The sequence below is a fragment of the Amblyomma mixtum genome, chromosome 4 (assembly GCF_055824585.1).
Source record: "Amblyomma mixtum isolate Tamu chromosome 4, ASM5582458v1, whole genome shotgun sequence".
NCBI lineage: Eukaryota > Metazoa > Arthropoda > Arachnida > Ixodida > Ixodidae > Amblyomma > Amblyomma mixtum.
In genome coordinates this window covers 74,371,739-74,385,003 of record NC_143015.1, presented here as the reverse complement: position 1 = coordinate 74,385,003, position 13,265 = coordinate 74,371,739, and the positions used below count along the sequence as shown (strand labels likewise).

The window sequence follows — 13,265 nt, the reverse complement described above, 5'->3', positions numbered from 1 at the left end:
GGAGCGTCGAGAGATGGCGCTGCGCATTTCGCATATCGTCTATTGCGACGTGTAAATAGTGTTGATATAGCTGCTTCCCTCAATGCCTTCTTTCATGCTACATCACAGCCGCCGTGGTGGCTCAGTGGTTATGGTGTTCGGCTGCTGACCCGAAAGACGCGGGTTCGATCCCGGCCGCGGCGGTTGAATTTCTTTGGAGGAGAAATTCTAGAGGCCCGTGTACTGTGCGATGTCAGTGCACGCTAAAGAACCCCAGGTGGTCGAAATTTCCGGAGCCCTCCACTACGGCGTCTCTTATAGCCTTAGTCGCTTTGGGACGTTAAATCCCATAAACCAACCAACCATGCTACATCACAGAACTGCATTAAAGCTACACTACCTTTCCCGAATAAGTGTATAAGATGGCAGGCTATGTAAACAATTAAATGTGAAGACGGTGCTTTTTTCCAATGTCCCCTAATGAGAGTTGCACGCAGGACTTCTCTCAAATGTGTGGCGGGTTATAATTAGTAATGGCTGTTACAATCTTCTCGGCGATATAAAGTGTAATTACACGCTTTTGTATTGCGTTGCGCGGACAACTCGGTCCCGTCTGTGATGATCCATTTCAGCACGCTGCTTTGTTGGGAAAGTTGGCGCATTTTACACCGGAACATGAAAGCGAAAAGAAACCGTTTGACTGATATGTCGTAATCTGTTGCGATTGCGTATCGTAACCTACGTTCAGATCCTTAAATTAGTTCACTTTCGCCTATCAATTATTCTACATATGCGCCGTCGAGGCGAGGTCCTACTTCTTTAGAACAAGCTCCACTTTCAAATATTCCGAGTTCAGATCTTGTTCATAGAGAAATACTCTTGCTTGGCAGCTAATAACAAATATTAATTAATATACTTACGCATATAAACACAGCCACAAAAGTAGCTATTAACTATAGACAGATTTTTATTTCCTCTTTAAATATTCTATCATGACCGTTCAGGTATAAAAATTTTTAATTTTTATATCTACAAATTTCATCGTCCATTCCGTGGACATGCAAGGCTGCTTGATTATACAGATAGGATTTCAAGGCGAAATAAATACTCAGTTTGTTTGCCGCGTTGTTCTGCTGTCCCTTTAAGGATTGGACAGTCGATACAATCGGCTTACCATGTGAATATCCTGATACCGGTAGTGGGTGTTGTAAACGCTTTAGCAAGTAATCTAGAAAATAGTTGGCTTCCGTCGAATCAAGGCCTACGAGTTCGAAAACTAAATTTCATTATTCCTAAATTTTTTTATCTGAATTTTAAACTGCGAAACGCGATAACGTGGAGGTTATTCTTCAGTAATAATGTACTTGTAATACTTGCTGGGAAAGGTGACGTAGTTTCATTAGATAGGGGCATGGCGTCCCTCCCTGTGCTTTGCACATCAGTAGAGCCATGGGAGAGAGAGAGGGCGGGAGATTGTTTGGTTTGGTTGGTTTATTGAGGTTTAACGTCCCAAAGCAACTCAGGCTATGAGGGGCGCCGTAGTGAAGAGCTCCAGTAATTTCGACCACCTGGGGTTCTTTAACCTGCACTGACATCGCACAGTACACGGGCCTCTAGAATTTCCCCTCCATCGAAATTCAGCCGCCGCGGCCGGGTTTCTTGACAACACAAAGTGAACAAAGCAGTATGGGGGGGGGGGGGGGGGTCTCACGGTGCTTACCAGCATTTAGACGTGACCACCTGTCCTCGCCTGGACAAAGACAAGACAAGGACAATTGTTCTTGGAGAAACGTTGCCAAGCACCGTGAGGCTCGCTCCTGTTTCGTTGACATTCGATGCATTTGTAACAGTTTACGCAAAAGTGGTACGGCCACCTCCCAGCTATGTTTTTAAATGTCTAAATCCCCAAGAACATAATTCGCCGGAAGAAATAAGAATCGGGCCTTATTTGAATTGAAGCAATGCTCGTCTCCAAATATCTGCGCTTTCAGAAAGCTGATAATTTACAAGTTTGCAAGTTCGATAAATTGCTGGCCCCGTGTTTGTGCAAAGCCGTTACAGAGTGCGGCCTTGTACAGGTTGCGTTCTAAATAAAACAAAAACGGCAGATGTGCTCAATTCGTTTAAAAGGACTGGCCATGAGACAGCTGCGTCGGAAATTATATATTGGCAACACGCGGCTGGCCAGCGGGAAATAACATCCGCTCGTTTTGTTGCTGCGACTACGAACCGAACCATGCTCCATAGCGCCCTTAATAAGAAAAGGAAGGAATGTTCAGGACGAACCAAATTTCAGGTTTGCTGACTGCCTAGGCAGGGAAGGCTGCTCCGTGCTGAACTAAAGCTTCCAGCACGCTAGTAGATTGTAAAGTTAAAAAGAAGCCTCAAAGAAAGCTTGCAGTGATGTTCAAAGACGCCTTTCAACCTGCTTCACTCAACAGGTGAACCGACGAGTCATTCTGAACCCTGAAATATCCGGCGTATTGCATGTGCTATAGACTCTAAAAAGGTGAACAAATTTGTTGTTGTTTATGGCATTCATGTCCGACGGCTGCACACTGGCTATGAGAGACGCAGTAGTTAAAGGCTCTAGAATAATTTTGACCACCTGGAGTTCTTTATAGCGTAGCCACTGACAACGAACTGCCACTGGTGCTTTAAATTTCGCCTGCGTCAGAATGCGGCCGCTTCGAACGGGATTGGACTCTGAGTCCATGTGTTCAGCGGCGGAACGTCATAGCCACTTTCCTTCATTGCAGTGCCTTAATAGTCGTAGAGCCTTCCATTTTAGGCGCAAGCTTGAGGCGAATCTTGTTGCAAGCTATAGGTGGGGTTAGCCTTGGGATAATTCTGCCGGATGGAGGAAGTTGGGGGGATGATAAGAAATTACCCATTTATTTTAAATCTACTTCACCTTTCCGGGCAGCGTAAACGCGTTTGACTAGAAGCGTTTACACCTCGAGTTGGTGGCCAACTAACCAGCGTCCTTCCGCGCGCTTCGTAAACATGTCCTGTTTAGACGGGAAGAGACGACGCCTGAAGGTTGGATCACACGATCCGATTCATGTTAAAAGGTTCTTAGCATGCAGCCTAAAAGCTTAGAAACATCCGAGAGAAATAATGACTTATTACCGTTTTATTAATGATTTGTTACAAGCTAGAAGAAATAAGCTGTTTAAACACCCGAGGGAAATAATGACTGAACCGTTGTATTAATTGTTGGTTACAAACTAGAAGAAATAAGCTGTTTTAAACTTATATTCCTGGGTTTCAATGGCGGTGGTGGCTTCAGATCATCTCAAATTTCTTGTTCGCTGTTATATTTTAGTTTTAAAAACTCATAGCAGAAGGAGAGCGGTATTTCCTGGAAAAGAGCTTCGAAGTGCTTTTTATGAGTAGTATAACGCAGTGTAAGTTTATTATGTTGCGGAACCAATGGAAAAGAAATGATTTCCGCCGCTATGGGTTCTCAGAAAAAAAATCCTATTTTCACTTATATGGCAGAAAATAGATCCTCCATAAAGTTCCATACAGAGTAGGAAACCTTGTCCCAGCCCTGCCACCTGCTAGCCACGATGTGTGTTCAGTAAACACACAAAAGCACTCGTTAGCTCGTTTGATTGAACGACCGCACAGGACTGGTGGTGGTACCGGATTCAATGCCCGAGGCATGAAAAAAATATTTTTTTTGAACTTCCATGTCGCCCTGCATGCCGTATAGCTCTCCTCTGCAGCCTAATGTCTGTGTCTATAGCTTATGACTGCGGGGTGGATTCTAATAAGTACTACTCCCCTATTTGAATTTCATCTATCCTGGCAAAGGTACTCCCACTGCTCTAATTTCCGTACACGGTGCTGTTGCCTACATAATTTTAAAGGAAAAGTAAAATTACAGCTGCAAGATTTAAGAAATACCTACTGTGAGCACGCCATTTCCATTATACCTGACGGCAGAGCTACCTGAACTTTTAATGGTCGAGCAGCTGCAATGGCTGTTGGCTGAATAATCTTTAGTTTTGATGCTTATTTATCGTGTGCTCCTGAGGGGGTTGGCGCAGATATGCGGCTTTTACAGGTTCATAAATCATCAGAGCTTGTAAATTTTATTTTCTCGAAAATAATACAGTGCTATACCTGCGCTTGATTTCAACTTCCTGCAAGTAACAATTCTGTATGCAAGTAAATTTTACCAGATGATGTCGTTTCGTGGACGCCAAGGTTGATGAACAATGAATAAACCACGATGGCTAGATGCTTATCCTGCGCCACGCTGGCTACGTAACGGTTTTAAGCGTGTTAGCTCTTACTCATCACGTTTCGAGATTTCGTGGGGTCTGCTACCATCCTGATATCACAGCGCCACCTGTGGCAGCCACTACTCATCACATTTCGATATTTCGTGGGGTCTGCTACCATCCTGAGACCACAGCGCAATCTGTGACAGCAACTACAAAACAGCACATCTCGAAGTCTCGAATTCAGACTAGTAGCGCCATTTACAACAGCATTGTGGAAACAACCACCTGCAAGTGAAATGTTTTTGAGTGTGTTCATCATATGGAGAAATGAACGTACAAATTCGTATTCTCATTGCTGTACCTCCCTTCCCAACTTCACCAGCGCTGCGACGAGGAACAAAGACAGAGAAGGAAGGACAAGGACAAGCGCTACTAACAACTGAAAGTTTATTTGAAAAAACACAGGTTATATACTCTCAAATGACAACCCGAATTGCCTGCGTTTCCCGCAAAAAAATGCACAAAAGCCAGATACGAAATTTCACACTCATGGATGGATACAGAAGGTGTGCTAACACACGTGTGGCTGTTCTTGTGAATGTGATAGGCTTCACACAACTCCCTAGTAATCTGATCTTGATGTCTAAACTTAATCTTAGCCCTGTTAAGAAGAGGAAGGCATGCTTTTTTATTAGACACCTTGGATCAGTTGACTAGGGAGTTGTGTGAAGCCTATCATATTCACAAGAACAGCGACACGTGCGTTAGCACACCTTCTGTATCCATCCATGGGTGTGAAATTTCGTATCTGAATTCCTAACTTTTTTGTGTCTTTTTTTGCGGGAAGCGCAGGTGCTTCGGGTTGTCATTTGAGAGTATATGACCTGTGTTTTTTCAAACAAACTTTCAGTTGTTAGTAGCGCTTGTACCTGTCCTTCCTTCTCTGTCTTTGTTCCTCGTCGCAGGGCTGATGAAGTTGTGAAGATGTACCAACTAGCTCAAATCACGGTTTCGCTACCTTCCTTCAATCTCATTTATATAGATTCTAGTAAACCAGACAGCTAACACTCGTTACTTCAACGTCTTCCAAACAGTGGCGGCCTTTTTTCTATTTTATATATTTAAAACTGAGAAATATTCCATATTTCAAAAGAAATTCAACGTTACCTTCCAGACCCGCAGCCGATGTCGATAAACTGGCGCGTCTCTCTCGAACTCTCCGGACCGTACTCGTGTTTTACGTCGTTTGAGTTGAGGAACATCGACTCGAAGGACTCCAGTATGGCAACCATGGGCGGTGCCACAGGTTCCAGTGCGATGTCGTACGTCTCCACGCAGTTCTCGACACCGAACATATCGGAGTTCTCGGCTGTGGCTTCTCTGCCGTCATCGCGCTGGTTCGATGGCGCGGATGTGCTCTTCATTGCTGCGAGAATAAGATGCCCAAAATTCTTGCAAAAAATTTTGAATACTAGAAAACTGTTAGGTACTGGTATAGAAATACTGAAGGTAATGGTTCATTCTTCCCGACATGTAGCAAAATCTTTTTTATGAGTTTTTTATCGCTCACATCGAGCAGTTAAGACTGTCATAAAAAACCAATGCGGAACACTTTTGACGATAGCAGAAAACGTTAATAGCAAAAAAATGCAAGTCTGCCTACTCGAGATCTGCCGATATATTGATTGTTATAGTAAAATCTCACAATAAGTGAAAAGGTTGCACTGATAAACTCTTCATCGTTCAAAAACGCTTTTGTTCAGAATTGTTGGGAACGGCAGTGTGCAATAACCTAAACTGATATGTTTGTCCAGTGGTGCTAGTGCAAACAACCGGTTTTCTCATCTTGAACATTTCCGAAGTACATTTCCCCCCGACCCATGTTCTTGGAATGCGTTAAATCTAGGAGCATTCTTCTCGGGAAGAACAACCTTTTTCTCTACACTCTGTCCACAAGAAGAAGTGCAAATATAGTGCATTTACTGCTCGACGGTATGCTAAATGTCCTTTGTCTGTACCCATGTTTAGTCGGAGAGTTCAAGACCGGGAGCATGTTCCTCCAGTAGTGGCTATCGGCTTCCAATATATTTCTGCTTACACTGAAAGGTTACCTCTAAGCACAACCTAGACGTGGATTCCCTGAGGGTTAAATAATGTTTTTGCCAGTGTCACTGTCCAGGCTATATCCAAGACCATACTTCAGCTCTCACGTCTTCAAAACTTTGTAATAGTAGGAGTCTCAGTACTGTGGCACATTTCAAAGAAGCCTCTTCATGCTCTGCGCACCAAGCCGTACTTCCGTCGACCAGGTTAATGCATGACAGTAGTTGCATTCTGTACTCTGCTCAGAGACCATTGAAAGCGGCGTAGTACTGTTCGCGCCTTTTAGTCAACTTTTACAGGGGAAGCTTGGGACCATGACAACATGATTACGTCCACTCACGTAGCAAGCACGCTATTCGCAACTCCAGATCATTTCTCGCCCCCTAGTGGCCTGCGCCAGAAACCGTTGTTACATGTCTGCTGTAATGACAAGCGTTAGTTTACCTTTACTCAAGAGCTGTAACACGGCATCTCTGTTCTTGACTCGTCGTGAGGCCGTAACGTGAAGAGAATAAAACTAAAAAGCGAACGTCGAAAGCGTTCTCCTGCATTTCAATTTGTGTGTCTGCTCGCAACAGTACCCACGCAGTGTAATTTTGTCGGTGTGTATACCCTGATGAAGGACGGTCCTCCGTTCGAAACTGTTGGTATTAAATGAAGATAATCGGAAAGTTTTGACCCCTTCTTCTACAAGTCTTCCTGGCCCATTCAACGATACGACCTGCCGCAACTATATATATATATATATATATATATATATATATATATATATATATATATATATATATATATATAAATGACAGAACGAAAGCCAACAGACCCAGGAACCAAGGAACACAGGGGATTTTTTATATTTATTTAATTTGTGCTGCTGATCAATGAAGAACCTTACTGAATATGTTATCGCTTAAAAATAATTCATTAGAAAAGCAGGAGAAAAAACAACCACATGCCACCGGTGAGAACCGAACTCACGACGTCCGAATTACGCGTCTGGTGCTCTTCCAACTGAGCTACGGCGACAGCTGGCAGATCTTTTGCTTTTGTGGGTATTTATGTTTACAACTGACCTAACCTTGAGAGTGTTCATCAGCGCCGCCCACGTTCATAGGCGATGAACGTAGTACATCCTGAGTAAGCGCCAGGTATGACATTGAACTTATCGAACGGCGAGGCGGAAGCTGTGTGGAACGCTCTTATGCGTTCTATGGCATCAAGGCTGCCAGAACCGAGTCCCTCGTTAAGCAGTTAAGCAGAGAAGAGAAGGCGAATGAGGGGCTCGTATATATATGAGAGAAGCTAACGTCCACAGAAACGAATGAACACGGAGATTTTTTTTATATTTGTTTAATTTGTGGTGCTGATCAAGGAAGAATATTACTGACTGTTATCGCTTAAAGATAATTCATTAGGAAAGCAGAAGAAAGAACCAGCACATGCCACCGGTGGGATCCAAACCCATGACCTCCGAATTACGCATCCGGTGCTCTTCCAACTGAGCTACGGCGGCGGCTGTCAGATCTTCTGCTTTCGGGGGTATTTATGTTTACAAGTGACCTAATCTTGAGAGCGCAAAGGCTCTCGTTGATGATGATGATCTCCTCAGGCTTAATGGCACATTATGCAGAAACTCTGGCGTCATAGATGACGCCCTGGATAGATGCCTTCAATCTGCAAGCGCTCGATTACTTCTCGATCTTCGGAATCGTATGGCCCTATCAGTCGACCATCGTTCCACGTCTCAACCGTCTCTACAGAAAATAATAAACTGCCTATTCACTCCTCTCCGACACTATGGCTTAAGAAGCGGAGAAGGTAGCTTGTGTAACTGCGGCCCTGGACTAGGGTCTTCACTTTGAAGCCTAATTTATTGTATTTGTGATAAACAATAGCTACGTGGATCCTGCTATTACTTCTACTGTGATTAACTTTTACTAGTGACAACATTATATGCTACGACTAATTCTACTTGGCCGCCGCGGTGGCTCAGTGGCTATGGTGCTCGGCTGCTGGCCCGAAAGACGCCGGTTCGATTCCGCCCGCGGCGGCTGAATTTCTTTGGAGGAGAAATTCTAGAGGCTCGTGTAATGTGCGATGTCAGTGCACGTTAAAGAACCCCAGGTGGTCGAAATTTCCGGAGCCCTCCACTACGGCGTCTCTCATAGCCTTAGTCGCTTTGGGACGTTAAACCCCATAAACCAACCAACCTAATTCTACTTGTACAACCGCTAGCATCGCTATCGCCTTCATGTGCTAAGTTGCGCTGCTTAGAATTCAAGTCCCCGACAATCCTTTGCAGTATAGCACCTGGATGAAACACCTTGTGATCACTCGAAAAAGTCTCTTACCTTTTTCACAGGCGGAAAATAGTTTTTTTTTTTACACAGAAGGAACAGCAAGTTCGCACAACGTCTTTGCCGTGAGTTCTACCCTGTGCAAAGGACTGCTTTGAACAAGTGCAGCCGCCGATGTTGATTCCCAGATATGTCTCCCTTGTGAGCTAGAATGTCGGGAGGTACAACTGGCGCTGATATTAAGCGAGCTAAGCCACAGAATAAAAGAAAAAAGACCGGACGTGAGGCACTCCACACTTCGGTACAGAGCTGAAAAGCTGGCAGAACTCGAAGCAGGGCCTGCTATTTCACTGAACTTTTCTTTTCACGACGCAGTGGAGTGCTCGCTTGCAGGACACGGTTGGATGAGCTCGCACATGTGCTATAAAAATGTCCCGACAGCCCTATTATCACTGCGCTAAAGCTGCGGCCCCATTTCTTTTGTGCCTGTATGGAAGGCCATGAAGCGCGCAGCTATCCTATCGTACGAGTGTCAAAATATGAGCAGCGAACGCTCAGGCATATTAAATAGACATGCGAGCCATCTTGAGTCCAGCAGCATCATTTGGAACCCTCACGAATCGTGGCTCGCCAAGAAACTAGAAAAAATCTGATATAAGGCACTACATTAATTTTTTCCTGCTCCTGGAGCAACGCAAGTGCGATTTCACTGCGATCGCAAGCACGTATCCCTGCCCTTGCTTACCGGCGACGCGTCGCTTCGATGACATTTTGTTTTCCTGTTTACCACGGCGGAATAAAAATTGAGAAAAATGAGTACTTCCAGGCACCTTCGTTCACGACGATTGAATCATAAAATGTGCATTACATCAACATATCGAACCATTCTGGACAAAAGCATTATGGAGCGGAAACCGTTTATGAACGCAATTTGTTCATTTAATGTAACATGTCACGATAACAATATCCGCAGATCATCCCGCGGCAGTCTTGTATTTTTTTTCTATTAACGTTTTTGCTATCGTCAAAAGCGTTCCCGATTGGTTTTCTATGGCAGCCTTAACGGTTCAATGCAATCGATGGAAACACTTTAAAAGAAAGATTTTGCCACATATCACAAGAATGGGCCATTTCCTTCAATATTTCTATAGCAGCATCTTACATTTTTCAGTCTTCAAAAGGTTTCTCTGAAAATGTAGGGCATGAAATTCTCATTTTTCCTTCAGCCATTGAAATATGAAATAGTTTGCCCAATGAATTCATGTCAGCCATGCTACTTGATTTCTTCACGAAAAATGTACAGTAATGTTTGCAAATCAAATTCTACAATAAAAACTTACTAACAGGAATTGACTTATTCACCGGGTGTGTTGTTTTTTTCCTTTTGACAACCGAGTTCCTTCTGTGACTTCATGAATTTTGTTGCGAAAGCAACACTGCGCTAGTCGCCGAGCCATTTCGCAGAGCTGACGAAAGGCCACACTGCGCATGCGCGAGGAGCAGTGACGTCACATGGCGCACAGCTGGCGCGCCGACGCCATCGCTGCGCCGGTGATCCAGAGGAGCCGCCGCCGCGCTCGCCAGTTGCGCATGCGCAGTAGCGGCGCATGGCTGGCGTGCCTATGCCGCGAGCTCTCCATTGCCTCTCCATTGCCGCTCTCCATCGCCGGTACGCCAGCTGTGCGTAGTGACGTCACTTGCTCCTCGCGCATGCGCAGTATGTACGACATGACGAGCGACATTAAACGCACCGAAGCACAGATTCTTCGCAACGCTTTGAAGGTCATCCTACGAACTGCGCATAACTGTAATTTTAGCCATTAGGGTTGCGGCGTTTATAAGGTCTCTGCTGCTCTAACGCCTGTCAAGGACATCTATCTCTATGCACGAATCTTACTAGATCCGTGTGAGTCCGAGTTTCATCGGTTCCTGAGCTATTCTTGGCGAAGTGGTGACAGGCCAACGACTGCACGCAAGGCATCTCACCACTTTCCGATGTCGACGGCATTCCATCAGCCTGAGAGCTAAGCCGAGCCTTACGCCCTCGTTACCGTGCAGGGCACTGCTCTTTTAATTCATTGCAAGGATTCTTTAAAAACGGAAATAGTGCCATAAACACCACGCAGTAGATACGAGGACATTACGGGCCCTACGAAAACAACTAAAAAAATCGAAAATTGCCCATGTTCATGGGCAATAAACGACCATGCGTGAACGAAATGTTCTCAGAGAAACGAAATATGTTAACAAATCAAGAACAATGACGCTTTAATATGTCAGGCATGAAGGAAAATCAAGCTATCTGCTGCTAAAAAATGGTTTGCCCAGCAACTTAAAAAGTGCCGCTCAAGAAATTTTCGTTTTTTCTTGCGGAATAGGTTTTTCAAACGACATCCACGTTCTTCACTACTAGTAATCATCATCATCGGCCTGACTGCACCCACTGCGGGGCAAAGGCCTCTCCAATTAACCCTGTCTTTTGCAGCTGCGGCAACCGCATCCCCGCAAACTTTTTAATGTTACCCTTCCATCTAACTTTCTGCCGCCCCCTACTACGTTCGCCTTCTCTTGTAATCCACTTCGTTACCCTTAAGGACCAGCTGTTATTTTGCCTTCGCATTACATGCCCTGCCCAAGCCTATTTCTTCGTCTTGATTTCGACTAGGATTGCATTAACCTGCAATTGTTCCCTCACCCACTCCGCCTGCTTCCGATCTCTTAATGTTACACCTACCATTTTTTTTCCATAGCTCGCTGCGTTGTCCTTAACTTAAGCTGAACTCTCTTCGTTAGCCTGCACTGAACAAACCAGTGAGCCTTATTACCGGCCTTCAGGTTTTTTACACCACCTCCTCCAGAAACACCAGCACGGAGCAAAGGAGACTTCCTAGGTGCTCATCATAAGGGGCTTCTTTGTAGGTGGCGATCCTTCTTGCCTTGATAGTGATCGCCTAGGTAACTGGAAAGCGTGATGAAAGCAGGGTCACAGCATTATCGCTAGCCAAAGGTGCAACGGCTGGCATAAAACCGCCATGAAAATTAGAAAGCAGGAACAATTCGAGGCAACAAACTTGCATTTCTCTATTTTATCCCCTTCAAAAATTTCCTTGGACCTTTTGTTTCTTCCACCTTCTATACCTTATATACGATTGAAAGCGTCTGCAGGACGCTGCACCGGGCAGGCGAGGCTGCCGATCGAGCCGCCCCACCGCGCATGAGGGCGCTCGCGTCGAGTCTACGTGCAGAGCTCATGTGCAGCGACAGCACAGCGCTAGCGCGTCTCATCCACCTTGAACTTCTGGAGCTACGGGCATCTGGATGGGAATTCGACGCAGCTCAACACCGCTACTATCAAGACCGCAGAAGGAGGTGGTGGTGAAAATATTTTAATGAAATTGTTTATAACGTTGCAGCGGCGGTTGAAGCTCTCAGTCCGGAACCCCATTGGCGTAGGCTGCTATCCGGGCTCTTTTGATGAGCCGCTTTTGACTCGTTTCGTCCGAGCTGGTCAGGGCTGCCTCTCACCCCTCCTGCGTTGGCTGGTTATTGACAGCGACCGCCTGATTTCGCTGACAGGCCCATACCATATGGTACAGGTCCGCCTTCTCCCCGCAGAATTTGCAGTGTGAGTCAAATGACTACGGGTCTATTGCGTGTAGTCTTCGTGCGTTGTTGTAAGTGTTGGTCTGTAGCTTTCGGAGGTGTAGTATATGCCGCAAACGAAGTGAAGTGCACAGTGCTGAGGCAGCTCAGTTCTGAAGCGGGTCCAAAGAAGTGCCTGTATGGAAGTCATGGGATGGGCGAAGATTTTTCAGCTGCTTTTTTTTTAGGGCGGGGTACAAATAAAAAAAATGTTTTGGTGAACATGATGCTAGCCGTTGCGGCATCTGCGCAGGATTTTTATTTGCTGTCTGTAGTGCTGTTGTCACAGCGGAATAATTAAACAGCCTTTGATTACGTTGGCTATTTTACATTGGCTTTTTTTTTTCATGTATACGATTTTGCCGGTGGAACATGCTGCCCATGCTTACATCACTGATGATTGACGCCTCGGGACTAGATCTTGTGAGCAATCTAGCACTTTGAATTTACGCTCCCTCTATCCTCGTAAGGCCGGTCGTGGCTTTGTAGTCATTTATTATTTTTTGATGAGTTTTGATATGTTTTTCTGCACGTAACTAATGCTTTCAGACGTGATTGCACGACATTTCAGTGTTAAATCAACTTTTTATACTTTTTGTTCTATACATTGTGAAGCGCCTGCTGACAAGATTAATTATTGATTGTTTCAACTGCCTGCATTTCTGAATGTATCTTAATTTTTTCCACTGCATAATTTTCTTCATTCCTTAAAGTTCAGTTTTGGTAGACCTCTCCGTACTGTAAAAGTAACATCCCATCAGAATGCAATTCATAAAAAAAGAAATCATATCATTGCATAAGCCGGAGTTAATGCTACGAAACAAAACAGGTCAAAATAAGCACAACAGTCGTGAGGAAATCTGCTCCACGAAGAATGTTTTCTGAAAAGATCCCTTGCAATGTAAGACAAGTCATTATACTTGCTGATAGCCTTCCCTGTCCGGGCAGCCCTCGAAGGATCGAGGGAAGCTGTTTAGAGCCGTTCCCTTCGATTTTTTCATTCCACCAC

At 44.8% G+C, this 13,265-nt stretch overlaps 1 protein-coding gene across 1 annotated transcript in view; it reads right to left on the bottom strand.

The window, feature by feature from the left end:
* LOC149347037 (uncharacterized) overlaps positions 1 to 5,641 on the bottom strand; it is a 37,178-nt gene extending 31,537 nt beyond the window's left edge. The window contains exon 1 of the mRNA XM_089585485.1: positions 5,385 to 5,641. Within this exon, the coding sequence (XP_089441611.1) occupies positions 5,385 to 5,641 (257 nt within the window). The remainder of the gene's footprint in view (positions 1 to 5,384) is intronic.
* Positions 5,642 to 13,265: the final 7,624 nt, after the last annotated feature.